General features: G+C 40.9%; 1 protein-coding gene across 1 annotated transcript; it reads left to right on the forward strand.

Annotated features, from left to right (window-relative positions):
* The first annotated feature begins 4,554 nt into the window (after nucleotides 1–4,554).
* On the forward strand, nucleotides 4,555–25,373 carry inpp5jb (inositol polyphosphate-5-phosphatase Jb). Its single transcript, XM_030738343.1, has 13 exons — nucleotides 4,555–4,979; nucleotides 11,009–11,529; nucleotides 13,144–13,251; nucleotides 14,030–14,138; nucleotides 17,206–17,322; nucleotides 18,118–18,293; nucleotides 20,753–20,864; nucleotides 21,258–21,367; nucleotides 21,593–21,788; nucleotides 22,515–22,652; nucleotides 22,771–22,854; nucleotides 22,935–23,039; nucleotides 23,169–25,373. The coding sequence occupies exons 2-13, from the start codon at nucleotides 11,021–11,023 to the stop codon at nucleotides 23,496–23,498; spliced, it is 2,094 nt and encodes a 697-aa protein (XP_030594203.1). The 5' UTR covers nucleotides 4,555–4,979; nucleotides 11,009–11,020; the 3' UTR covers nucleotides 23,499–25,373.

The raw sequence follows: 25,373 nt of genomic DNA on the forward strand, positions 1-25,373 counted from the left end.
CGTCCGGACCTCTTGCCACGTCAGATATTTGAAGAGAGGCGTGGAGAGGGCTCTCATTGGTTATCCCCAGCTTCCTCATTGTCTGTCATAAACGGTGTTAAAAATGACAGAGATGGACAGCAGCTGCAGATAAAGCTCAGATATGCGCCGCTTGTTCTTTCTCATTTATTTCATGGTCAATTTATGCAAAATAACAAGTGGGCTGTGTGACATTAACAACGATACACAAAAACTGATTTCACATTCCTAAATATATAGGATTATATGATATATATTAAATGGTTTAAGCTGTGGTTGAAAAACTCAGAGCTATCTGATATTTGCCAAGTCAAGGACTATTTAATTCAATTCAATTCAATTCAATTTTATTTATATAGCACCAAATCACAACAAACAGTCACAAAAATTGATGAAAACGCAAATATTTTACAGCTCGGTTCAATAAACATTCGATCTAAAGAAATAATTATGTCAACCCTACTTGTATTTTACCTTCTGCCGCTGTTCTCCTGTTTAAATAAAGGATAAATCTCTCCCTATTTTAATATTTCTAGGAACAAAGGAAAAAACTGACCTATTTGATGTGTTTGCATCACTCTCCTCTGTTAAAGCAGGCAGCAACAGATCTCACAGGTGCCATCGGTTTATAACAGGACAGTAAGTCTCTCAGTCACAACACTGGACAAATGTTATGCAATTCATCCATCAATTCCTCTTTATGAAAAAATTCATTTTTAAATTCAATATATTTTTATCTTACATTTGAACGCCTTTACAAAACTATTTTCCCTCTTTAATTATTAATCTTCTGATTACTGAAGATGTACAAACCAAAAAAATAAAATAAAGTAAAGTAAAAGTTGGGAAGCTGTGTAAAAGTAAACTTAACACAGTGATTTTCATATTTCATAAACCCATATTTCATTCATAATATAACATAGAAAATGTATCAAACTGAGACAATTTACTATTTCATGAAAAAAATGAGCTAATTTTCAATTTCATAGGAGCAACATATCTCAAAGTTGGGACAGGGGCAATGAAAGGCTGAAAAATAAGAGGTACCACAAAGAAAGAAAAATTTTAGAGCTAATGAGGTTAACTGGCTGCAGGTCAGTAACATGCTTGGGTATAAAATGAGCATTTTAGGGAGGCAGTTTCACCAGTCTGATTCTTTTCTCATTTTAAAAATTTGATATGTTTTCTATGCTCTATTATGAATAAAATATGGGTTTATGAGATTTGCAGAACTTACAGTGTCCCAACTTTTTTGGTACTGGCTTTGTAAAAGCAGTGGATTGAAAGCATGAGGTGAACTTAATTTTAGACTGACAGGTGGAGCAAACAGTTTAAAGTAAAGGATTGTGTTGGGATCACAGGGGCTTCAGGTGCAAGTGGATGTCAGTGCTAATGGTTTACATGGCTCATAGGTCAGGTACAAGGGTCATAGTCCACGGGTGAAAAATGAAGTCTGTGATGGTTCCCAAACACTGCAGTTCCCTGAATGGCCACTTGAGGCTTGCTCCAAAAGCAATTCAAGCCCCTTAGAGCATAATTCACCCCAACTTCTCCCCAACCTTCATAAATATGATAACATAACAGATAATTAAGCAGGAAAAATATCAAATTAAATCACACAATCAAGTTATATAAGTATATGAAATTATACCACACGTTTTTAAACATTTTACCACATATATACAATCAATGGTCAGGCAGTTGGGGCTGTAAATATTTTTAGCATAGGGCTCCAGGAAGGCAAAACCTGGTGAACCCAATCCATGTTGAACTGATTTTTTTAAAGCAAGTGGTTATCTAGTGGTGATTTTAGCGATTCATTTTGTGGAGCCTTGTTAATATGTAAAGGCTTTGTGGACAGTTGCAGGAGAGCCAGGATATCCCACGGTACCATAAAAGTTCCCTTATTTCCCACCTGGCCGCAGCGAACGGCTGCCCCTCCCTGAACTTGATTCTGTCTGAGCTTTCTTCCTGAAGGGAGTTTTTCCTTCCTCTGTCATCAGGTATTAGCTCATAGGGGGTGGGGGGATTGTTGAGGTTTCTTGCTAATATTGTCGGGCTTTTAACTTACAATATAAAGCACCTTCAAGTGACTGTGGTTATGAATTGGGGCTGTATAAATAAAACTGATTTGAACAGAATTTTCAAATCCAAATGAGGAAGGCAGGCTGTGACACAGTCACCTCTGTACTGCACTAAAACCTGCATTTTCAGTGTGATTAACAGTCTGAAAAAGTTAAATCTACATTCATTCATTCATTAAAACAGGAGGCTAGGGGGTTCAAGAAAGGATTTTATCTTCAGGGGCATCCAATCAGAGTGCAAAATATAAAGACATGGGAGTGGCTTGGGACTTTTGTACAGTATATATATATATATATATATATATATATATATATATATATATATATATATATATATATATATATATATATATATATATATATATATATATATATATATGTATATATATATATATATATATATATGTATATATAAAAAATACATGCTATGCACTAACTTTTTCTGTGGCACTGTGGGGAATGCCTATATTAAATTATCAGATAAAACATAAATAATAAAATGTTACATGAAATATTATGCAGGTCTAGCACTATTTACTTGCTCTAAATAATTTTCTCATATGTGCAGTAAGTCTATTTGAATTATTTCTATGTACCACCAGGTACTTCGGGCAGCCATTGAGCTAACCGCGCACACACACACACACACACACACACAAACAGACACACACACACACACACACGGACACAGTTTTTGACTCATTCAATTTGTACCACAGAGACTCATGAAGTACCCTTAGGTGTTGCCACAGGCTAGTGTAAAGGTAGTTAGGTTTTTTCTTTGAATAAATGAGTATTTATGGCACTAAGTGCAGTAGTTTCAAGTCTTTATTTTGACATATTTATATGTAGTAAATACAATAATAATAATTAGAAGCAATGAAAACTTTGAACTTTACACAAAGATGCATCATTATCATTGCATCATTATTCCATTGCTTTATAAATGTAAAAAAAAAAAAAGACTCACTGGAGGTGACCCATGTGTTGTAAAATTACTGCAGAGGTCGGGGTTCAAGTCTGCCCTATGGCCAATTACTGTTTTCCTGCTCTTCTGTCTTCTCTTCCTAGTCCTATCATAATAAAGGCCACACACACATATATATAAAGTGCAGCTTATTGATACTTTGATGTTTGAAATTGAAGTATCAATCAAAAATTCATAAAGAAAACTCCCTTAATGAAATGCTTTAAATCTGTTTCCGCTGTGTAGTCCATTTATTAAATGGACACTGTCAAAAAACATCTCAGAGGAGGAAGAACTGTGCAACAATCTGTGGAGCTCCAGCTGGTCCCTCTGCCTAGTGAGATGCGATGCCTTTCCAAAAGGTGGTTTTAATAATAACCCCTCTTATGGTTTGGCAAACTGTTCAAGGTATTCCCTGCCTCTCACCATATGACAGCTGGAATAGGCTTCTGTCCATCCATGACCCTGATTTGGATAAGTGGATAGATGATGGGTTTTAATAAAGTTGTAGCATATAACATTTCTTCATCCATTTCTTCTTCCAGCTGCTCCTTTTAGGGGGTCACCACAGAGCATCATCTGCTTCCATCTCACTCTAACCGTCGTATCCACCTCTGTCACACCAACCCTCTGCGTGTCCTTTTCCACTACATCCATGAATCTTCTCTGTGGTCTTCCTCTTATCTTCCTGCCTGGCAGCTCCATTTTTGGCATCCTTTCTCCAGTATAACCGCTATCGCTCCTCTGAACATGTTCAAACCATCTCAGCCTTGCCTCTCTAGCTTTGTCTCCAAACCGCTCACCCTGAGCTGTCCCTCTGATTTCTAATCCTGTCCATTCTGGTCACTCCCACTGAAAATCTGAGCATCTTCAACTTTGCCACCTCCAGCTCAGCCTTCTGTCTTTTTGTCAGTGACATGAATCACTATTCAAGTCTCACTATTGTAAAACTTCCCTTTCACCGTTGACCCATTGTATCGCTCTTGCGCTTCCATTTCTGAAACTGATCAAGCGTGCGGGATCTGTGCCAAATATTGAATCCACAAACAAAAAGAAGCACAGCTGGGTTTTGCTTTGTTTTTTTGTTTTTTTAAGCTGTCACTGTAAAGCGCATTAAAATGACTCAGGCATTGCTATTTGATTGAAAGTTAAAACCACACAGCCCTCGCTATTTTTCTCCCACGCACTTCAATACAGTCACCACCAGGCGGCAGGGGTGCGCCATCATAGAGTGAGAATAGATAGATCTGCAGTTCCTAACGCATGTTTTGTTTTATTGTCTTGCACCCTGACATTGTGTAGAATTTGTTGTGTTCTCATGGAAAACAGTGTGCATCAGAAAGATGTCAGATGGCAAACGGAAGCCATGTTTGTAGGTGTAGCCTAATTGCTCTAACATGTCTTTTCTATCTGCAGAGGTTCTGGCTGCCTCTGACTCAGACCACACAGTAATCGTCCGCCAACATTGGCAGACGGCGGTTGCTCGTTTACGGAAGCGCTCGGTCTCCCGCTCTCGTGCCGTCCGGGACGTCTTCTGTAATTTGAAGGGCACGGGGCACCGGGCGTGCGGCTGCAGCCTGTGTCTTTAAACGCAGGAGGGGGATCGTGTTTTTGAGACATGCAGCCTGCCTTTCAAATCTCTCGCCAAACCCACCTGCTCCTCCTCTCTGCTGTCTCCCGCTGAGGAAGGGAGGAAAGGAAGGAAGGAAGGCGAGAAGGAGCTGGGATGCCGATGGTTTCATCAGCGAGGCGACTGGAAATAAAAGTTGAGCGCGTTTTTGCTTAGCAGACAATAATTCTCGTAAATTCCCATCAGCCGCCGACGCTCCGGACAGACAGACTCCTGCATCTGCAGAAAGCGTTTACTCGACCCAGCTGTCAAAATCCTCCGCGCAGAAGAAGCCGAACAGGTAAAGGTGATGATTAATGAGACACGCATGCGTTATGTTCACGCTTGAAACCTATCAGGGGCATTTGCAGCGTAACCGGACATATTTCTATTACACAACTTTCAGGTTTCCGCAAACGGCGCACAGACGGGCATACTTCTGTTACCAACACAGGAAATGTTAATTGTTGTTACGCCTTGACGGCAGCTGCAAGGAAATTTCAAAAACATGACTTTCCTGCTCTGGATGTGTCCACATGAGAAGAAATCGGGATGCATGCTTACACATGCGTGCTACAGCATTCGGTAGTAATACTGAAGTATGATATATATATATATATATATATATATATATATATATATATATATATATATATATATATATATAAAAAAAATCAAAACTGTCTTCCCACCTTTTGCAGTGTCTTAATGAAACGGGTTAATCACATCATCATCACAAACATAGGCGCACACAAATACATGCAGACTCGGTGTCTGAGCTTTAATGTGGTGCAGAACACAACGCTGTTAAAATGACCTTCATTCTCTTTTTCAGCCATAGAAACTGTCCTTGAAGGAAGAGTTTAATTAGGCCAAGCACTCCGCTGCTGCCCCTTTCCAGCCGAGGTGACACAGCCATTTCTGGCACAGGGAATGTAAATATTTCCATCAGCCTAACATGCACAATGCAGCACTTGTGTCCTAATGTTTACATACTAGATATCAGATGAATGAAAAGTACTTCTGGGTTGTCAGTTATATTTGCATATTACATGTGAGGGTCAAAGGCTGTTCCAGATAACTGACTCCTGTTTATAAATGTAGCATCGTAAGGTAAGCCGTTTACTTACTTATCCCTTACGCGTAATGAGCTGTATACATGAGGGAGGTTTAGCTCGAAGCATGATAAAATGTAGCTACTCTGGATTTCAAAACAGCGCGTGTAATGTCAGCTCAAATGACTGATTATTAATCAACAAGTCTGTCAGTGTCTACAAGAACGGGAACAGCAATGCTATGAAGATGCTGGTGCAGAATCTGGTTATCGTGCACATGCAGACATTCGTACGCACGGTTTGGAGCCGTTTCACATGCAAGTCCAAGTGTGTGTGTGTGTGTTGTTTAATTATTCATTTTGCCAGGTTAATCTGACTTACAACAAACATATGCACGATGATTTCTGGCTAAATAAGATGCTGCTTTTGCATCATGGTAGCCACCGTTCTCTACGGAGAGTCTTTGAAGTAAAATGCTTTAGGAAGTGAATATTTCCATTCGACTGATTTCTACAATTGTTAATTGACAGAACTGGAAATTGCAACTCAAGACATAGTTTTGCGGTGCAGACAGAACACTGTGTGTTGTCAGCACGTGTCCTAAGTGTTAGACTGTAGGAGAAATCATTTTGACATCCTGCAGCCCTGGCTATGACCTGCTCAGAAAGATGCAGCCCCTTGGTTACAGAGGAGCGATACTCGATGGCATTAGGACCCGGAGGAGCCATTTACAGCTGTGGCAGCAGCTGCCGGTGTCGTTTCAGTACGGGTCATCATTAGTATCCCTGTCACAGGGGCATATGGCTCTGGAGGCTCTCAACACCAACACACTGCTTGGCTGAAACTCCACTATTCAACACTAAAGAGGGCAAAATGTGATTGGTATGCCATCTGGAATCACTATGTGAACAAATAATAGGATAAACCATCAGAAATGCAAGATATTTTATTACTAATCCTTGAAATACCAAATATTGTTTTTTTGTTTTGTCTTATTTTGTTTTATTAAGTCATGCTCTAAATGGTTCCCTTGCCAGTTTGACTCACTGGAGTCACTATTTCATGAGTCCTCGCAGTGGCTTTTATCAAAGGAATGAGGGTCAACTGAACAGACGTTAATGAACTGGTGATTTTGATGGTGGTGGGGGCTTTGACAGTCAGCAGGGCAAAGCAAATCAGAAACCTAATTAAAGTCTTTAAGCCTCAAGGTGCTTGTATGGGGAATCTGTTATGTAAACACATAAGCGGCGTTTTTATTAGATTGCTTGACAGAGTGAATGAAGAGGCTACACAGTAATACTAGTGGAGCTGTATGGTTACATTAAATTTCCTTAAATTTAGAAGAGCAGGAGTCAAGAAACTTTCAAAAGTCTCCCAAATGTCTCTTGTTCATAGAGCCTGAGGTTTTCCATTTTGTACTTGTACTTGGCATCTATACATGGCTATATTTGAGGAATTACACTCACTGGCCACTATATTAGGTACTCACATTCAACAGCTCATAAATGCAAAAAATCAGCCAGTCACATGGCAGCAACTCGGGCTTCGAGACATGGTCAAGATTACTTCCTGACGATCAAACTGAGCATCAGAATGGGGAAGAAAGGTGATTTAAGTCACTTTGAACATGGCATGGTTGTTGGTGCCAGACAGGCTGGTCTGAGTATTTCAGAAATTTTTTGATCTACTGGGATTTTCCCACACAAACATCTCTAGGATTTACAGAGAATAGTCTGATAAAGAGAAATTATTCAGTGATTGGCAGTTCTCTGGGTGAAAATGCCTTGTTGATGTTAGACGAGAATGGCCAGACTGCTTTGAACTGATAGGAAGGCAACAGTAACTCCAAATAACCACTCGTTAAAACTAAACTATGCAGAAGAGCATCTCTGAATGCACATGAAACCTTGAAGCAGATGGGCTACAGCAGCAGAAAACCACATCTGGTGCCACTCCTGCTAAGAACAGGAAACTGAGGCTAGAATTATGGCACGCCAAAATCGAACAATAAAAGACTGGAAAACATTTCCTGCTTTGATGAATCTTGGTTTCTGCTGCGACATTAAAATAGTAGGGCCAATTGGCATAAACATGAAAGCATAGATCCACCCTGCCTTCTATTAGCACTTCAGGTTGTTGGTGGTGTAATGGTGTGGGGGATATTCTTTTGGCACACTTTGTGACCCTTAGTGCCAACTGAACATCGTTTAAACAGCCTACACGAGTATAGTTGCTGACCATTTCCATCCCTTTATGACCACAGTGTACCCATCTACTGATGGCTGCTTCCAGCAGGAATATGCGTCATGTCACAAGGCTCAAATCGTCTCAAAGTGGTTTCTTGAACAAGAGAATGAGCTCACTGTACTCAAATAGCCTCCACAGTCACCAGATCTCAATTCAGTAGAGCACCTTTGGGATGTGGTAGAACTGTGTGACGCTATCATGTCAATATGGCCCAAAGTCTCTGAGGAATGTTTCCAGCACCGTGTTGAACCTGTGCCACAAAGAATTGAGATAAAAGAGGGTCCAACTCGGTACTAGCAAGGTTTACCTAATAAACTGGCTAGTGAGTGTATTTTTTCAGTTGGAAGTTAAAAAATCTAGCTTAGGGCTGAACAGGTTAGCTCAGTCGAAAGCTGAATAATGATAATGCAGAAACACACTGACTCCAGAGTGCAATGCATAAATACACAATTCTGCATTTTTGTAGGTGTGAGTAATTTTTTTTTCTTCCTCTGTGAGTTAGCAGGATGTGCCGTGTTGCTGTACACCATTGTGACTGGATCTTATTGTGAGTTTGTGGATCCCACCACTAGAGTTGGCCCTATCATTTAGACCCAGTGGTTTTCTATCCATCCATCCATCCATCCATCCATCCACTGCTTGTCCAGCTGGGAGGCTGGAGCCTATCCCAGCGGTCATATGACAAGAGGCAGTGTACACCCTAGACAGGTTGCCAGTCTATCGCAGGACTAATATAAAATATAAAATTCATTTGTGGAAATAGTTAATTTTTCTTTACATCTAACCCTAAAGAAAAAGAGGCATTGAGTGTGACTCAGTCATTCAAAACTGTATAGTCAGTGAATCCCACCAAAGGAGCCAAGAAGGCTGATTTGAGCCTGCTGTTTGGGTTACACTGCATCCTTCCTGGCTCTCTCAGCTCTCACCCCCTCAAGAGGCTGCATGTAAACACTATGACACATTTGTTATTATCAAATCATTCCACTCTCTCTGTGAACGTGAGCGGAATAAAAATTGGCGGTCTGTCATAATTGTTTCCAGAAAGGCAAATATTTTCCTCTTTCTCTGTCATGCATAAAGGAAATGAAAATGTTAGAAAGATGAACTGCACTGTATTTAGATTGTCAGCCTTCCCTCTCATTTTTCTGATTATTTATTTATTTGTGTTTCTGCCCACATTCCCGAGCACTCAACCACTGATTATGATCTTATATCTGAATGTTGTGACGGTGGCAGCTGATTCTGGCATGTTGATGTCACTGATAGTGACTGTGAGGTGGTTGGCTGAGAGAAACAATACAGTGCATGTCTCAAGTGTCACCTTTGAGTTCAAGAGGGGATACTGGGGGAAAGAAACGGAACATTTTTAGCCCAGGAATAGTCTAGATCCAGAAAGGAAGATTATAGGGTAAGGAATTGGTAAAGTAAGCAGATCAGTGTCCATACATTAAAGGTTGGAAGCTGGAACAACAGAGTTTTGGGAAGATGGGGAGTGAGAGGATTAGAGAAATGGAACGATAAGTGAGGGAGAAAGGAGGGGGATTAAAGCCTGGAAAAATACACGGTGCCAGAGGGAAGTGTGACAGGATCAATTTGGAGACATTCTGCGAAGAGACACGGTGCTGTCGCTGAATGGGCTGCTTTGGTTGGCTCTTCCTCCCGCTGCCCTCAGCTCGTTTTGCACCCACCCACTCCCACGTGTGCCCACTCACCCTCCTCCTTCATGTTTCCCCACCCAACTAAATGCCATACATGGATTGTGAGAATACATTATGCCCAGCCAGGCACTGTGTTATTGTGGGACTAAAAGACCAGTATGTTAATGGGAACATGTGGAATACAGAGGCAGCCCTCCTCCGTGCATGAAAGCCATAGCCTCCTGCTGTTCAAGGTCATGTGAATAATTATGAGGGAGTTGTGTTGTTTCTGTCCCCAAGCAGGTTAATGTTTACTGTGATTTTCACCTAGAAGGTTAGGTGTGTCCCCACCCATTAAAAAATATGACACTAACATTTTTGCTCTTTTTTCCCCCACCTATTACACTTGACACAACACTGACTCACAGATCTGGGACGGGCTGTCATTGTTTTGTGCCCAAATCAGCTTTTTTTTTTTTTTTAATTTTAGGCTCAGCTGTGTCCACAAGCAAAAGAGCTTGTTCTCGACCTATCCATGAGATTTTACATGGTGCATAAGCACTTAAGTCAAAAATTGTCATATAAATGGGAATCCAGTAACTTATAGTGCTTTTGTATTGTATGAATCCCCAGCAGAGAAATGCAAATGAGATAAGGACAATAACTGAATACATGTTAGATGAATAAGTGGCCTAAATTTGTTATTTATCTCTCTGCAGCTTCCTCTCTGTGTTGATGTTGTTGTTTATTCTGGGCTGTTGCTTTTTGCTTTTCTGGACCATGCAGCGGTTCCTCGTGTTAGTGTGTGACAGGGTGCTTTGAGCTGATATGAACTGACTGAGCATCTCCCTGGTTACTGGAGGATGGGCAGGCAGCTTAGGTAGAAGCAGAGAGGATGTGAACTGTATCCAGGCGTTTATTCTCCAAATATCCAGTCCAGAAGAAGTTAGAGCAGTAAGAGAACATGTCTCTTTATGCTCTTATTTCATATGACTTTTGTTTCTTCTTCTTTTTTTTTTAAAATCAGTACATTCAGCTGTTTCCCAGGACATGAGAATTCAGGTAATTGAACGTTCATGATGCTGGGAGCCAGAATGACTCACTCAGTTGTTCTGCTGGGTCAGTCTCATGACAGTCTTATTCATCAGCTGAATTGGTGTGCCATTTGTTAAAGAGGCTACAGGTTGTGCTGTTCGGTTACAAGTTCTTTGCCTGCCTTTTTAGCTCCAAAAAAAAGAATCCTGGCCACAGAAATGGTACTTTGGTCCTCCGAGACCTTAAAAACAACAGGAATCTTCAGGGTTATTTGTGTAATATATATTTCTATTATGAGTACCAAGATAATGTGTACCATCCAAATTGATACAATCTGAATGTTTTTGTTGTTGCAGAAATCTTAAAAAATGGACCAAGATATTCCGACCCAGCTCCAGACCCAAGAAGGCAACCCAAGCAAAGAAGCAGAAGCTGTAACAGCAAGTTCAGCTACGCCTTCAGATACATCAGCTCCTGCCACCGACCCGACCACTGGGCAACATGCAGTTCCTGCCAGGCCTCGGCGGCCCCAGAGGACCGCCAGAGTAGAGGCCTCTGTAGATATCTCTGAACTCAAAGCTGAGCCCAAAGCAGATTTCACTCCATTGCCAAACCAAGAGGAGTGCACTCCTGATGGCAGTGCGGCAAGTCATTCCATACCCTCTTACCCTTCAACAGTCAAGCCCTCAGGAGAGCGTACTGGGCCCAGCATTAAGGCTGGTCCTAAAGGTCCAGGCCACTACCCAGTTAGGGCTGCCTCAGTGCCCCACCCATCTGCTAGCAGGCCTATGCCTGCTCACCTGAACCCTCATGCACAGAGGGCTCTCTCTGTGGCAGGTACAGCTGACACTCAATCGCAGACTGTGGAAGACTTCAGGCAAGTTTCCCTTTGGGTATGCGTGCGTGCGTGTGTGTGCGTGCATGCGTGTGTGCGTGTGTGTGCGTGCATGCGTGTGTGTGTGTGTGTGTGTGCGTGCATGCGTGTGTGTAGTTTGTTTATGTCTGATCATGCCTCTCCAGGGCCTCTCCTTCCCAGACAGCTGAGACAGATTAACAGTGGCATACATCACATTTATTTATGTTCACTGATAGTGACACTGCAAGGTTGTGATTACAGTAAACATGATGCCAAACTGCAGTGGGTCTTTCAGAATGATGTGATCATAACACTTAACAGAGTTATTTCTGTGCCACAAATTTGTAAACTGGTTGTAACAAATTCAACAATCAACTCATTCAATTCAAATAAGTATTTTCCTTTCAGTGCCTTAAATTTTGGAAACATTCATTACATTACGAGTTCTTTTCTCCTCTGTCTTTGGTGTATGTGGTCCGTCTCTAGCCACGTACATAAAACACGATTAGGCAGAACAGCGATGTCCATCTCAGTCTGTATTCAAATTGGCGAGACAACATGGCAGCTTCTACAAACTGGCGCCTGCTCCTATGTATTTTTAATGGATTGATTTTAAGTTTATGAGAATGCATCAGTTTGTGGGAAAACACAATTACACACTAATCAATGTATATTTATGACTACAACATTCTTTTATTCTATTAAATAAACTAAAAAAAAAAACCCCCAAAAAAACAACTGTACCTTTAAGAGTAACATATTTTTACCTGAATGGCCTTTGCAAGGTTTGTGTCTGTCCTGACAACTGGATGTTTCCCCTTCTCTGTGGATGAGCTTCTAAGCAATCCACAGATTAGCATTAGGTGAATCCTTGCATATTAAACTGTTTCTCTGGAACGGATCTTGCTGTACAAATGGAGAGTGAGACACCGAATCAGTGAACTTTAACAATGGTGTCATAATTCTATACATAAACTCATCTTCACATCCAGTTGCTAACTCTCCCAGAAGCCATGCTATTGAAGGTGCTTTGGCCTAATCACAATTGCTGCACAGCTGCAAGCCACTTTGCAAACCACCCCCACCCAAAATGTAGATTAGCTCTCAGGGGACTCGTTTTTTTTTTTTTTAAATAGAAGCGCATAGCATAAAAATGAAGCTAGTGAAAAGAAATAGAATGAAGATGAGTTTTAATAATAACGCTACTAGTCAGTAAGCATTATGTCCTCCTGCCTTCGGGAACATTGGTATGTTTAAAAGCTTTGGTATGCAAGATACAGTAATGTTGTAGATTCTGTGATGCAACTTTTGTTTAAGATGACAAGAGGTGACTGTTCATTCACACACATCATTTGGAAAATGCCACATTTTCCCACCACATCTTACACTTTTGGATATGCTTGGCATATAAAGTAGGAGCTTTCAGACTTGTACATAATACAGTGGTCTCTAACACAAAGTCAAGACCTCGCGTATTGTCATCAGACACTGACAGAAAGGATTATATTGGTGTGAATCACTGGGAAATGTTCACAGAAGTGATTTGCTGTCGCATTCAGAGTCTGCAGGTTATGACACAGGTGAGTAGGAGATGAGTGTTTGTAAGGGTTATTATATAACACCCTTTTCCAACAGGGTGCACGTCATCACTTGGAATGTGGGTTCAGCCACACCACCCGATGACATCACTTCTTTGCTCGGGCTGAATGTGGGTGACGGAAACACAGACATGTACATCATCGGGTGAGTGTTTTGCATTGGCCGCGGTGATCTTATTTGTTCAGCATTAAAGTTGAATCTGTCATGGTTCCTGGGTCCTCAGTTAAGAGTATGTCTTATTTGTGATTACCTGTGTTCTTGTAACTATGTTTTGGATTATGTGTTGGAGTCTATAGTTTCTTGAAAGGTCATTTTGGTCCTTGAGTTCAAGTTATCCTGCTTCCACTCTTGTTAAGTCTCTGTCTCTGTTTGGTGTTTACTTACTTACTTCCTTGTTTTATTTTGCTGGTCTTGTGTGCATTGTGCTCAGTTTTGCTTCCCCTCGTCTTGTTAGTTAGATTCTGGTCACCTGTGTCCAGCTGTGTTCTGTCTCCCTAATTACCTTGTGTGCATATTTAAGCCCTCAGTTCTCTGTCATGTCCTCCTCATGCTGTGTTTCCTCAGTGTGAATCCCTGAGTCCTACTTTGTATTACTTTGTATTCTATTTTTGGTTTCTGCATTAAAGCTGCCTTCTTCAGTTCACACTCCTGTCTCATGAGTCCTGCATTTGGGTCCGCAACCTGCCTGCTACACAGCAACATATGACAGAACTGCCTGCTTATGTGCATTTGTTTCACATCGGCACTGTAGACAATGCCACTAATGAGCAGTGAGGCCCAGATTTCAATGTCGTTCTCCCTATGGGAGAGAAAAAAAACAAAAACGCTTTGATTAAATTATAAAAGCTCGCTCTCATTAGCTCCTTTTAATTTCTGTCTGCTCTTGACCCTTTTACCCTGTTCTGTGTCATTTATCTTCAAGGCTACAGGAAGTGAACTCAATGATTAACAAAAGACTGAAAGATGCCCTCTTCACAGACCAGTGGAGCGAAGTCTGCATGGAGAGACTCAGCCCCTTTGGTTATGTGCTGGTCAGTAATGGCTTTTGTTGTAAACACATATGCACACTCTCACAGTAAAATGCTCAACAGCTTAGATGTATCGTGGGATAGATCTAAGCCTGATGAGACTGCTGCTTCTTGCTCTCTCGGCTCATTTTGTTCCCTGAGCAACGGATGGGGTGATAATTGGTCAGAGGCGTGTAATGTCAGCGTATCTGTTATCTTATCCTGTCTGCCAGGCTGCTAATGTCAAGATCTTAGTGAGTGTTGCTCTCCTTTTTTGTACCTTCAGACCTATGTACTGGCCTCTTTTTCTATTTAATTATAGCTACACATGCTGATTGTAGGTAATATATGTAAGTAATATAGTGGATAGGTGTAGGTAATATCTTTAGAAATCCAGTAGGTTTCATGTGTAACAAAAATACAAATTTTTACTAAATTCACTAAAATGATGATCCTTTAACCTCATTAAAATGTGCTGTTTTCTGTAGGTAAATCTATAAAGACGAGGAATCCGGCATTCATTTCCTTTTATTTTATTCCACTACACACAGTCCCATACACCAGTACACACTCCAGTCTCTGCTTTTAGACGGTGCAGCTCAGAAAGGAAAGCCTGAATACAAATGGGAAAAAAAATCCACGTAAGTCCATATAATCCAGAATCAAGAGTAATTTATGATGAAGAAGATAAGTGTCTTTGATGATGAGAAGAAATTACCGAGCAGCAGAAAAGAAGAGAGACCCATCACTGGATCGCTTCTGTGCGTCGCCCGATCTTCAGTGAGTTCGGGCAACTGTTAATTCCAGAGGTTGCTTTATTTAGCACCACGTCCTCAGTCTCCCGTAGACTCCTGAAGACCCTTGTGCAATATTTGCACTTTTTAAAAAAACAAAAAAACAATAACCAAACAAACTTCTCTTCCTGGCAGCTTTGTTATAGGCCACCACTGATGCATTCACAACAAATTAAAATGCAGTTCTGTTATAGCACAAGACACAGACAAGATGGAATTATGCTATAAAGATTACACTTAATCACAGTTAACAACAGTTTTGGTAGATATGGACGTGCACATGTTCCTCATATATATTTCATATTCTTTCAAAATCAAATAAGGCACTAAAGGAATAAATATATTAATGTAAGATTAAAAAAAACAAAAATAAAACAACTTAATTTTATTTGTTTTCTTCTTTTTGTTTGTTTGTTTTAAAGACTGTGGTTGGTGTTTGTCTGGCTGCATCTGAAACAATGCTTGGCTCAGTTGGCATGGTGAGCCAGGGAGTGTGAATCAGCTGTCGAGTTGAAAGAGCTAGACAAATGTCTCCCAGGGTGCTGTTTTATTTTTGGATCTCGTTGTTGTCAGTGTTGATGGGCCTCTGACAGCGAGACCGATGCTGTCCCCGGGCTATCTCACGGTCCTGCTACGTTAGTTTAAACCTTGTTAAAATTATCCCGATGTGACCTTTTTGAGTGTTTCTAGTAGAAATCACTGCCCCGAACAGGTCGGGTGGGGTGGGGGGTGCAAGGTGGGGTTTGTCAAGCTTTCGAGTAAAGTGAGATGCAAGGTTGTGGCAGGAGGAAGCTGTTTAGTCATGACATGGTGAAAAGAAACGTAGTAACAAGACACCCCATCTGTACTTTCTGCTGTGAGATGCTCTGTTCACCGTGACTCATTGTTGGGTTCAAACTAACTGCTACAAGCACAAGAAAGCCTTTCAGTGCAGGAGCTTACAACACATTTTTTTTTTTTCCTGGCTATTCACTGCACGGTTTCTGCTGATTGCCACCGTAATTCCTGTATAGGTAAGCTACAATTTAAGTGCACTGAATAGCAAACACAGTTTTTTTTTGGCCTCAATTTCTAATTGCAACTTAGTTTCCATCCACCTAATATGTAGCAGAAGGAATTTTTTTTTTCATGCAGATTTATTATTGTAGTCAGCTAATTTAAAATATAAGCTATTTATATGTTATTGTGCAATGAACAGAGCGGGAAGATAATTATGTTTCTGAGACTACAAAAAATGCACTGAACTTCTTGCAAATTTCCAGCCCCTGCTAACATCACACTTGTTACTCACAGCTCATTTCTTTAATCGTGTGTGCTGTTCAAGGTCAAACATACGCTGCTGGACTCATGGCCTCTCTCTCTCTCTCTCTCAACACATTTGTCTTTGGGCTTTAATGTCTTTTCTGTGCTTAGTCAAAATGTGGCTTGGCAGCCTTCAGCAGTTTTCAGTGTTTTTTTTTTTTTTTTTTTTTTTTTTTTTTTATAAATTAATTATGTTGATAAGAATTCCTATTCATCCGCAGTGTATGCAGTTCAAGGTACCCTCTCCTCAGGCTTCACCCACGTGCACGCAGATCTACTCGTTATGTGTCCTCACACAAATCACCAAAAAAAAAAAAGTTGGTCCACTTTACGGTTCACTAGAACCCATTATGCAACAGCCAGTTAGTGTGCAAGCAAGAGGGTCTTCTGTCACGTGGAGATGTATGCCTCCATTTCCGCCCGTGGGGCATTTGAGACTGGGTGTGATTGTGTTTCTTCAAACTGTGGGTGGGGGATGGGATGTGTGGAGACATGGACATGGGAAGGGTTGATGTCAAATGTAGATTCCTTGTCTAGTTTCACTTCACATGTCACATTCCTGACTGTGTTCATTATTTCTTTAACATCAGAGATGTGCTCATGTTAAATCCTGCATATTATCATGAAAACAAGAACAAGTGCTTGGTAGGATGTTGAAGGACTTCAAGAAAGGAAAAGGCCAACTATCAAGGTTTTAGTAGTTTGTACCCTCAGCAAGTTTAGATGCTGTAGCAAAAGCTTTAGTATCCTTTTTGTGAAATAGCTGGAGAGCTAGACCACATGCTCCTGCAGGCCAAAATGGAAATTCAGCTTGGTAAAAAGAGGACAAGTGTGAAGGAAGCCACAATATTTTATATTCATGCCATAAGCCTGATGTGCAAGTGAACTTTACAGCTGCTCTCCTTCGAGATTCATGTGGGTCCTCGAAACTCTCCTGTGTATTTACACGATCCCGTCTAGTCATGTCTGACTCTCTTCACCTTTCTGTTCTTTAGGTTACATCCCAGCGGATGCAGGGGGTGTTACTGCTGATTTTTGCCAAATACTTCCATCTGCCGTTCCTGCGTGGAGTCCAGACTGAGACCACTCGCACAGGCCTGGGAGGTTACTGGGTGAGATGCCTACTGACACTCTATTGTGACCAGCACCATGTTATGGAAACTTCCCACATGAAAACAAAGCACTACAGAGAAGTGGACTATATCACTGCTTTATTTTTAGGCTTGCATCACTGTCACATGCACCCTGATATAGATATGGGACACACTAAACATACGCATATGACCTCTTGTAATTTGTTAGTCAAATGTGACTTCATCCATTTATGAAAATAAAGAGATTGATGCTGATATCTCACAGCCAGCTCTTGGTAATGTTTGGAAAAATCAATCATAAGAAAAATGAACCAAGAGGACACTACTGACTGGAGGGATATTCCAATACAATAATTTTTCATGTGTTTTAAACATTTGCCGCTACTTTACAGCAAATTTTGTTAACAAGCACAGTTTTCTTTGAAAAGGAGGATCGTTTCAGAATTTTATAGAAAAAGTGTTTCTTTTAAAGTGAAATTCTCCTTTCATAAACGTAAACAATACAGATATTTTTTGGTAGATTTTATAATGAACTGTCTTATGTGTTTTAGTGGGTCAGAGCAGTGACAAGAACAGTGCCGACTCATCTTGTCCCCATCTCTGTTGTTACCATTAAATATTGATATTGTTCCTCCTTAAACTGAGTAAACTTCCTGCCTGTGGCAGAGACAATACAGTGAAAAATCTGACAAATTAATTAGTATCTTTACCTTTTTTTTAAAAATATATATATCAGTAAGAACATTAATTTAATACACACATTGATTTAATTCATTTCCATCTAACTTGTCTTCTGCTTGCTTCTTGCTACAGGGGAATAAAGGTGGAGTGAGTGCCCGCATGTCAGTGTATGGTCACACCATCTGCTTTCTCAACTGCCACCTGCCGGCTCACATGGAAAACTCAGATCAGCGGATGGAGGACTTTGAGAGCATCCTGCAGCAGCAGCAGTTTGAGGGCCAGGCTTCCACTGGGGTTCTTGACCATGAGTACGTCCGTTCACGGAAAGACATTCACACACACTAATAGTTATTAATGTATAAGCTATGCCAAAAAAAATAAAAAATCAGATTTGCACTCTATTATGTTGGTCCATTAGTGCTGGAACAGTTGCAGAACCACAAAGCTTGCCTTTAAAAGGCTGGATCAACTTCATCACTCCACAGATGGAAATGTGAAATCCCACACAGCACACATTAGTGAGGAGGCACAACATTATGGATGAACTAATGAGAAATATTTTTGCATTATAGTTCCTTTTGCAGCTGCAAAAGGAACTTTTCACAGGACTCTGTGCAGTCCTGTGAAAACTATGTCCCATAATTGAGTAGCTTGTAGAACCACCTTAAAGAGTAATAACTTTTTTTTCTGTATGACTTCATTCAGCTGCTGTGGAGGAATTTTGGCCGACTACTTTACAACATTTCTTCAGTTCATTGGGGTTTGCAAGCTCTCTTAAGGTCTTGTCACAGCATTTCAGTCAGGTTGAGGTCTGGACTTTGATGGGGCCATTGCAACTCTTTGATTCTTTTCTTTTGCAGCCATTCTGTTGTAGGTTTGGGATCATTGTTCTGTTGCACGACCCAATTTGAGCCAAGCTTTAGTTGTTGGAAGATGGCTTTGCATTTGACTCCAGAATACTTTGGTATATAGAGGAAATCATGGTCGATTCAAAGACTGCAAGGTGCCTAGGTCCTTTGTCTGCAAATCAAGCCCAAATCATCACCCATCCATCACTGTACTTGAGGTGTTTGGCAGATGTGGTGCTGTGCATCAATGCCAGACATGTCCACTTTGGTCTTGTCTGTCTAAAGGAAATTTTTCCAGAAGTCTTGTCAGATGTAACTTTGGAAACCTAAGCTGTGCTGCCATGTTCTTGTTTAGACAGAGGATGCTTTGTCCTGGGAATTCTTCCAAACAACTCATACATGTTCAGTCTTCTTCTCTAATTGTACTGCCATATGTTGACTGAAGCCTTTAGAGTCTGAGATGTAGCGTTTTGTTTTCTTCAGTTTCTCTGAGCATTGCCCAGTCTGACCTTGGGGTGAATTTGTTGAGGTGTTCACTCCTGGGAAGATGGTGTTATCACACACCTGAATGGTACAGACCAGCAAACTGCCAGAACTTCTTTCATAGAGATGCTCACACTTGCTGATGATGAGTTAATCAAGTGTAGCACCTAGCTGCTACTCACCCTCTTAATTCCTATGGAAGCAGTATGCGTGGACTTAGGTTATTTTATTTTATTTTTTTACATAACTACATAGAGTGCTGTGAAAACTTTCTTTTCCACATGAATGTATGTTCTTACTGCAAAATTTGATTGCAAAGTGGGCTATAATTTGATTAGATTACCCACTGTGGGTGTAAAGCTGTGGCATCTGTGGTGTGATGAGTGGTAGTATTGATTTGACCTTGCAAAGGAAGGTGATCTATCTGCATCTTTACTTGTAAATGTATTACTTTATAATCTGAAAGAATATCCACTCTTTTTTTCACATACATTTTTAAGTCTTGTCTGAATATAACCTCCATCCCCACCCTCAGTATTTTTCCCATATATCCCTGTCTACATACCTGTAACAGCAAACCTACCGTATTTTTCGGACTATAAGTCGCTCCGGAGTATAAGTCGCATTTTTTGGGGGGGTGGGGGGTGGGGTATTTGATAGAATCCGAGACCCAGAGCAGAAATTCCATCTTGAAAGGCAATTTAAAATAATAATGGATTAAAGAACAGGACGAACACGGTTACGCCTACGTTATGCTAACGTAACACATTCAGCTACATGATGCACAACAAACAGAGTACGTGTTTGGTATGTTAACGTAACATTAAGTTATTCAGATAACCATAGCATAAAGAACATACTAACAAGTTGACCAAACCATCAATCCATTGAATTCTTCATCCTCTGTGTCACTTCTAAACAACTCCGCACACTCCGTAGGTAGATGAAGCGCCGCTTCCTCTTCTGTGTTGCTTTCGTCAGACTCGTCGTCAGCTGCAGTTCCAATTATTCCGGCCTTTCTGAATCCCAACAGGATGGTTTCGGTTGTCACTGAAGCCCATGTTTTCTTGATCCATCCAATGACTTCCAGGAAAGTTGTGTGGCGCATTCTCCCAGTTGCCATTAAGCTGTGCTCTCCGTCCATCATCCACTGCTCCCACAGGTTACGCAAGACTGCCTTAAAGCTCCGGGTCACGGAGATGTCAAGTGGCTGCAGTATTTTGGTTCATGTGTTATAAATTTCACATATACGTCGCTCCGGAGTATAGGTCGCACCCCAGCCAAACTATGAAAAAAAGTGCGACTTATAGTCCGGAAAATACGGTAGTTTTTTTCCCCATCCTCATGGTTGTGAGAGAATAATGGCACAGTTGACGTTGACTTATTACTTCAAGTCTCACATTAGTATGAATTCACAAAATTGCTCCTTCTTTCAGTGTGGTGTTTTGGTTTGGGGATCTTAATTTTCGAATTGATGAGCTGGAGATGCAAGTGGTAAAATCAGCCATTGATAACAACAAGTTTTCCATATTGTGGGAAAAGGATCAGGTAAAACTAAGCATTTATATGTACTTAATTATCGTAGACATAAAATTCAGCTCCTCTGCATGTGACCTTCCTCAGAAGCACGAAATATAACCTGTACTCATTTCATAGCACCTGAGTGGTTTTTGATTTTGTAATATTGATTTAAAAAAAATACAGTAGTAGAATCTAAATATTAAAATCTTACATACGTATTATTATTATTATTATTATTATGTCTACCAAAATGCATTCAGCCCCTGGAGTGCTTTACTTGTATGTGAGAAGAGAGCTGAAATTATGCCATGCAGTGTGTAGGTAGTGCCACCAGAGGGAGATACAGAAACACACTATTCTTATAAAAAACATCAGTAATTGTTTAAGGTGTGTGACGTGTTCTGGTTGTGATTTTTACAGCTAAACATGGCCAAAGACAGTGAGACAGTGTTGGAGGGATTCCAAGAGGGACCGCTGAAATTCCCTCCTACCTACAAGTTTGATGTTGGAACAAATACATACGACACAAGGTTGGTGATGCCGGGGGGGGGGGGGGGGGGGGGGGGGGGGGCTTTCATGAATTCTAGGTCACTGACCAGATACAGATACCTGTAACACACTTCCTCTGAAAGGTTTTGACTAGCCTGAAGGGATCATTAAAGTTCTTCTTTTATCCTCCATCTATTTGTTTCAAACAAGGTGGTATTTTTTTTTTTTTGTCATGCTCCATCTTTCTGTTTCTGGAAATATCCCAGTGGGAAGAAACGTAAACCAGCTTGGACTGACCGGATCCTGTGGCGTCTGAGAGCCACGGCGCCTGCTGGTGCAGGGAAGCGTGGCTCCATTTCAGGGCTGACAAGCGGCACCAAAGTGACACAGCACAGCTATCGAAGTCACATGGAATTCATGATCAGTGACCACAAACCAGTCTCCTCCATCTTTACCCTTCAGGTGAGAGAGACTAGGGTACAATATCTGGCATTGAACATACTTCTCCAGACCTTGCCATATAAACATATTGGCCAAACCGCACCAGTCCCTCCTTCTCCACAGCAACTCAGGTTACTTTAAAGTAGTTTAAATTGATATTACACAAAGGCTTTGATTAGATTTGTGCCATTTAACTTTTTCAAAATATGACTACCTCATCAGCACTGCCCTGCTCCCCTGACTACAGTCACCGTGAGACTGATTGTAAATAACTGTTAGTTATTTAGTTCTTACCTTTGCTTTGACATTGATTTTGCTGCCCTTTACCTCCATGATTGTAGCATTATTGACCTTTTCAGACTGAAATAAGTAGAACTGCCTTTACTTCTGTACACTTTCATCCTGATGGCAGCGTAAAGGCAAGGACTTCTATAAATATATAATGCTAAAGTGGAGCTTTGGCAGGAACTTTGCTGTTTATAGTGATTGAAATTCTCATGGGCCACACCTTAATCTGGTAGTTACTTATTATTTATGTCTTAAAAAACAGAAATGTAACAGGATTACGCTGCAATTCTATGGAGGTCCAGTAGTATCACAGCAGTGTTTCACCCTCCAGGCTCAGTGATGGTCACATCTGACATTTTCGATGATGTTGATCCTCTGCTCTCTTATTATCATTTTAGGTTATTTTGGACACCTTACAGCACTTTGCCTTTAAATAACTGTGGTAAATATTCTTTGTAGTTCCCATACAAGGTGGATATTCCCCTGGTCACAATCATAGTGGAGGATGAGTGGAATAGTGTTGCTGATGCCACACCGATATTCAAACTGGCACCCAACTACTCTCGCAGCTCTTGGGACTGGATTGGACTTTACAAGGTAACTAGTGTGGCCACAAACAAAGACACTACATTAATACCAAATCAGGTAGGGGCAGCATAAGAAGTATTTCAGTGCATTACCAATTTTAATCGAGCAGTTGCTGCTTTCCTCATAGGTGGGTTTCAAACACTACAAGGACTATGTGGGATATGTGTGGGCCAAGCAGGAGGAATCAGATTTTCTTCGTCAAGAACATCAGGTAATCTGGATGCATGTAGACTACAATACAAGGATAATTTTCTTTCACATTTAATGAATGTCTTACCGACTGTTTTCCAGGTAACCTTTACTGAGGAGGAATTGCCTAAAGGCTCAGGAGACTTTATCTTGGGTTACTATAGCAACAACATGAGCAGCATTGTGGGTGTAACAGAGCCATTTCAGGTAATTGCAATGGGTTACTTGAGGTTAGAACAGTCAAATGCTTTTTCCTCTTGGTGTTCTTATTTGCATTTGTACACTTTTATTTCAAACGTCTTTTGCTCTTATACTCTTTTTTTCATCTGCTGACAGATCCAGCTTCCCACCACAGGAGATGACACCAGCTCTTCAGACAGCTCTGACTTCACTTCAGAAGATGACAGCACTGTTGTCATGAAGATGAGATCCCGCAGTCCTAGTCCACGCAAGGCCAAGCACCGCGGCCGTCGCAGCGGCAGCCAAAGCCGCAGCCGCTCTGGCAGTCCTCCCCAGGCTAAAATGAAAGGGCTCAATATCACTGATGGTCCTCCATCAAGCGCCACTGCAGAAAGTGAGTCCCCAGGAGCCCCAACAGAGGGCAGTAGCAGCCAGCTGTCTGGTCCTGAGGCGCAAGCCAAAAACTCACAGGATCCAGGAGTGTGATCTATCACTGAGTCCAGCTGTTTTCACAGCTCACATAATAACCTGTTGTGTCTTTAAAGTCATGCATCCACCTCACTGTAAAGTTTCTGTAGAGAAAATTTACAGTCTCTGATGCCATCCTTTTCAGGAATAGCCATCTGGTTTGTCCAGGAGGTTTACTTTGCCTTGAGTTGTTTTAGTAAGCTGTGCATATGTATGTCTTTTCTTTGTAAACCCTTCACTCTCTGCTGTGTTTCTTCTATCTTCGTCCGTTCTCAGGTGTGGACAGTACAGGGAGCTGACACCTTTCATTAGAAAATACTCAAGGATTTGTGGTCATGTAGATTAAGGCAGTGGTCACTTAATATTTCATAGGAAACATCTTTCCTGTTTTTCAACAGTGCTTTGATGTTCCTAGCTGTTGTATCATCTTGCTACATATAAAATGCAAAAAAATGCTTTTGTGACATGGCTTATGATTTGTACTTGGCACAGATATTCCACATAAGTCACTCAGTGTTTGCTTTAGTAATGGATCCATTATGAAACAAATCTTATCATACAGATAGGATTTAATTCAAAAACATCACCAGCTCTGTAAACAATCACATTATAAGTTTCTGCAAATGGAGACAGACAGCAAACATGCGGTTTGACTTGGCGATGTGACTCTAACCTAGTGGACATTCCCTGCTTTTGAAATTCAGCACACATTACACTATGATACCTAATATGCAGGGAGCATTTCAAATGATCCACCAGTGGGAATAAATTCCTTCAAGGGTGCGTAAAAGCAGAGTAGAACCAAAGTAGGTGGAGCCTGCAATTCAGGGGGCTCAGCCACTAGCTATGGCAGCAGCACAGCACACACCAGTGTAGAGTGAATGTGAGGGTAAGGACCTTTAAATAGACCGCCATATCCGTGCAGTGGGTATGTGATGGGCGTGGGAGGCTGTCAGCTGACACAGCACAGCTGTCTTGCGAGAACTAGTTGATTAATCACTGAACACTGATTGCTGGCCCAACTGTGGTAACACCTACAGCAATACCTGACTCACCATGAATTGCTTTTACACACGATGCTTGGTGGGAGTTAATGAGCCTTATAGTTTGCTTTCACAGCAAACAGCTGTTAATTTTTAAGCAGATAGACCCACAACACACAAAAAACAAAGCGCCTGTTTTGATTTTTAATATAATGCAAATTTGTGACCATTTTATTTACGTGGTGTTTAAACCCAAATCAAGAATTTTTTAATCTGGATATCTCATACATGTTCCACTATCGTGAAATATCACAGTGTTCATTTTATATATTAAACAAGTGAAGTGGTCCTATCAAATACATTACTTTGATTTGTTATGTTTTTCTCTCTTGCTCAGATCCTCCCTTAATGATCCAGGTGATTAGCTGACAGTGACAGTAGTCAGAATAGTTGTGTTGCATTGCTACTGTGTGACCTCTTAGACACTTTATACTGTTGAGCACATAGCATAGGACAGTGTGTACTACTGTAGCTGTAACTCTGTGTGTGTTTTTCTGGAAGTCTGAATGTGCGTATGTTTTGGATGGTAGAGTCGTGTGTGTGTGTGTGTGTGTGCGTGTGTGTGTGTGTGTGTAACTGGCTGAGGCAGTGAATGGGGTCTGTCTGCATGGTTTGCTGCTCTGGACATACTGTACATTCCAGTACTGTGGTTTTTGTGCCGTAAAGTGCTGTTTTTTGACTCCTCTTGTCATAATTGTGGCTGTGAAAATTGTTAGAAAAACTTGGTAAGGACAGTAAAAAAAATAAACAAAATTGAACTAAAGTGTATGTGTTAGGTGACAAACTGCAGAATAGTTGTACTTGCAGAAATCTGGAGCTGTTTCATTGTACTTAAATGTAATTTCTTGGT

This window comes from Archocentrus centrarchus, chromosome 9 (genome assembly GCF_007364275.1).
Source record: "Archocentrus centrarchus isolate MPI-CPG fArcCen1 chromosome 9, fArcCen1, whole genome shotgun sequence".
Lineage (NCBI taxonomy): Eukaryota > Metazoa > Chordata > Actinopteri > Cichliformes > Cichlidae > Archocentrus > Archocentrus centrarchus.

Bases quoted from the DNA above. Each gene is read 5' to 3' on its own strand.
- inpp5jb (XM_030738343.1), top strand. From the start codon at position 11,021: ATGGACCAAGATATTCCGACCCAGCTCCAGACCCAAGAAGGCAACCCA. The intron at 11,530-13,143 runs GCAAGTTTCCCT...CTTTTCCAACAG, and splicing joins CAGACTGTGGAAGACTTCAG to GGTGCACGTCATCACTTGGA. The intron at 18,294-20,752 runs GTACGTCCGTTC...TCCTTCTTTCAG, and splicing joins ACTGGGGTTCTTGACCATGA to TGTGGTGTTTTGGTTTGGGG.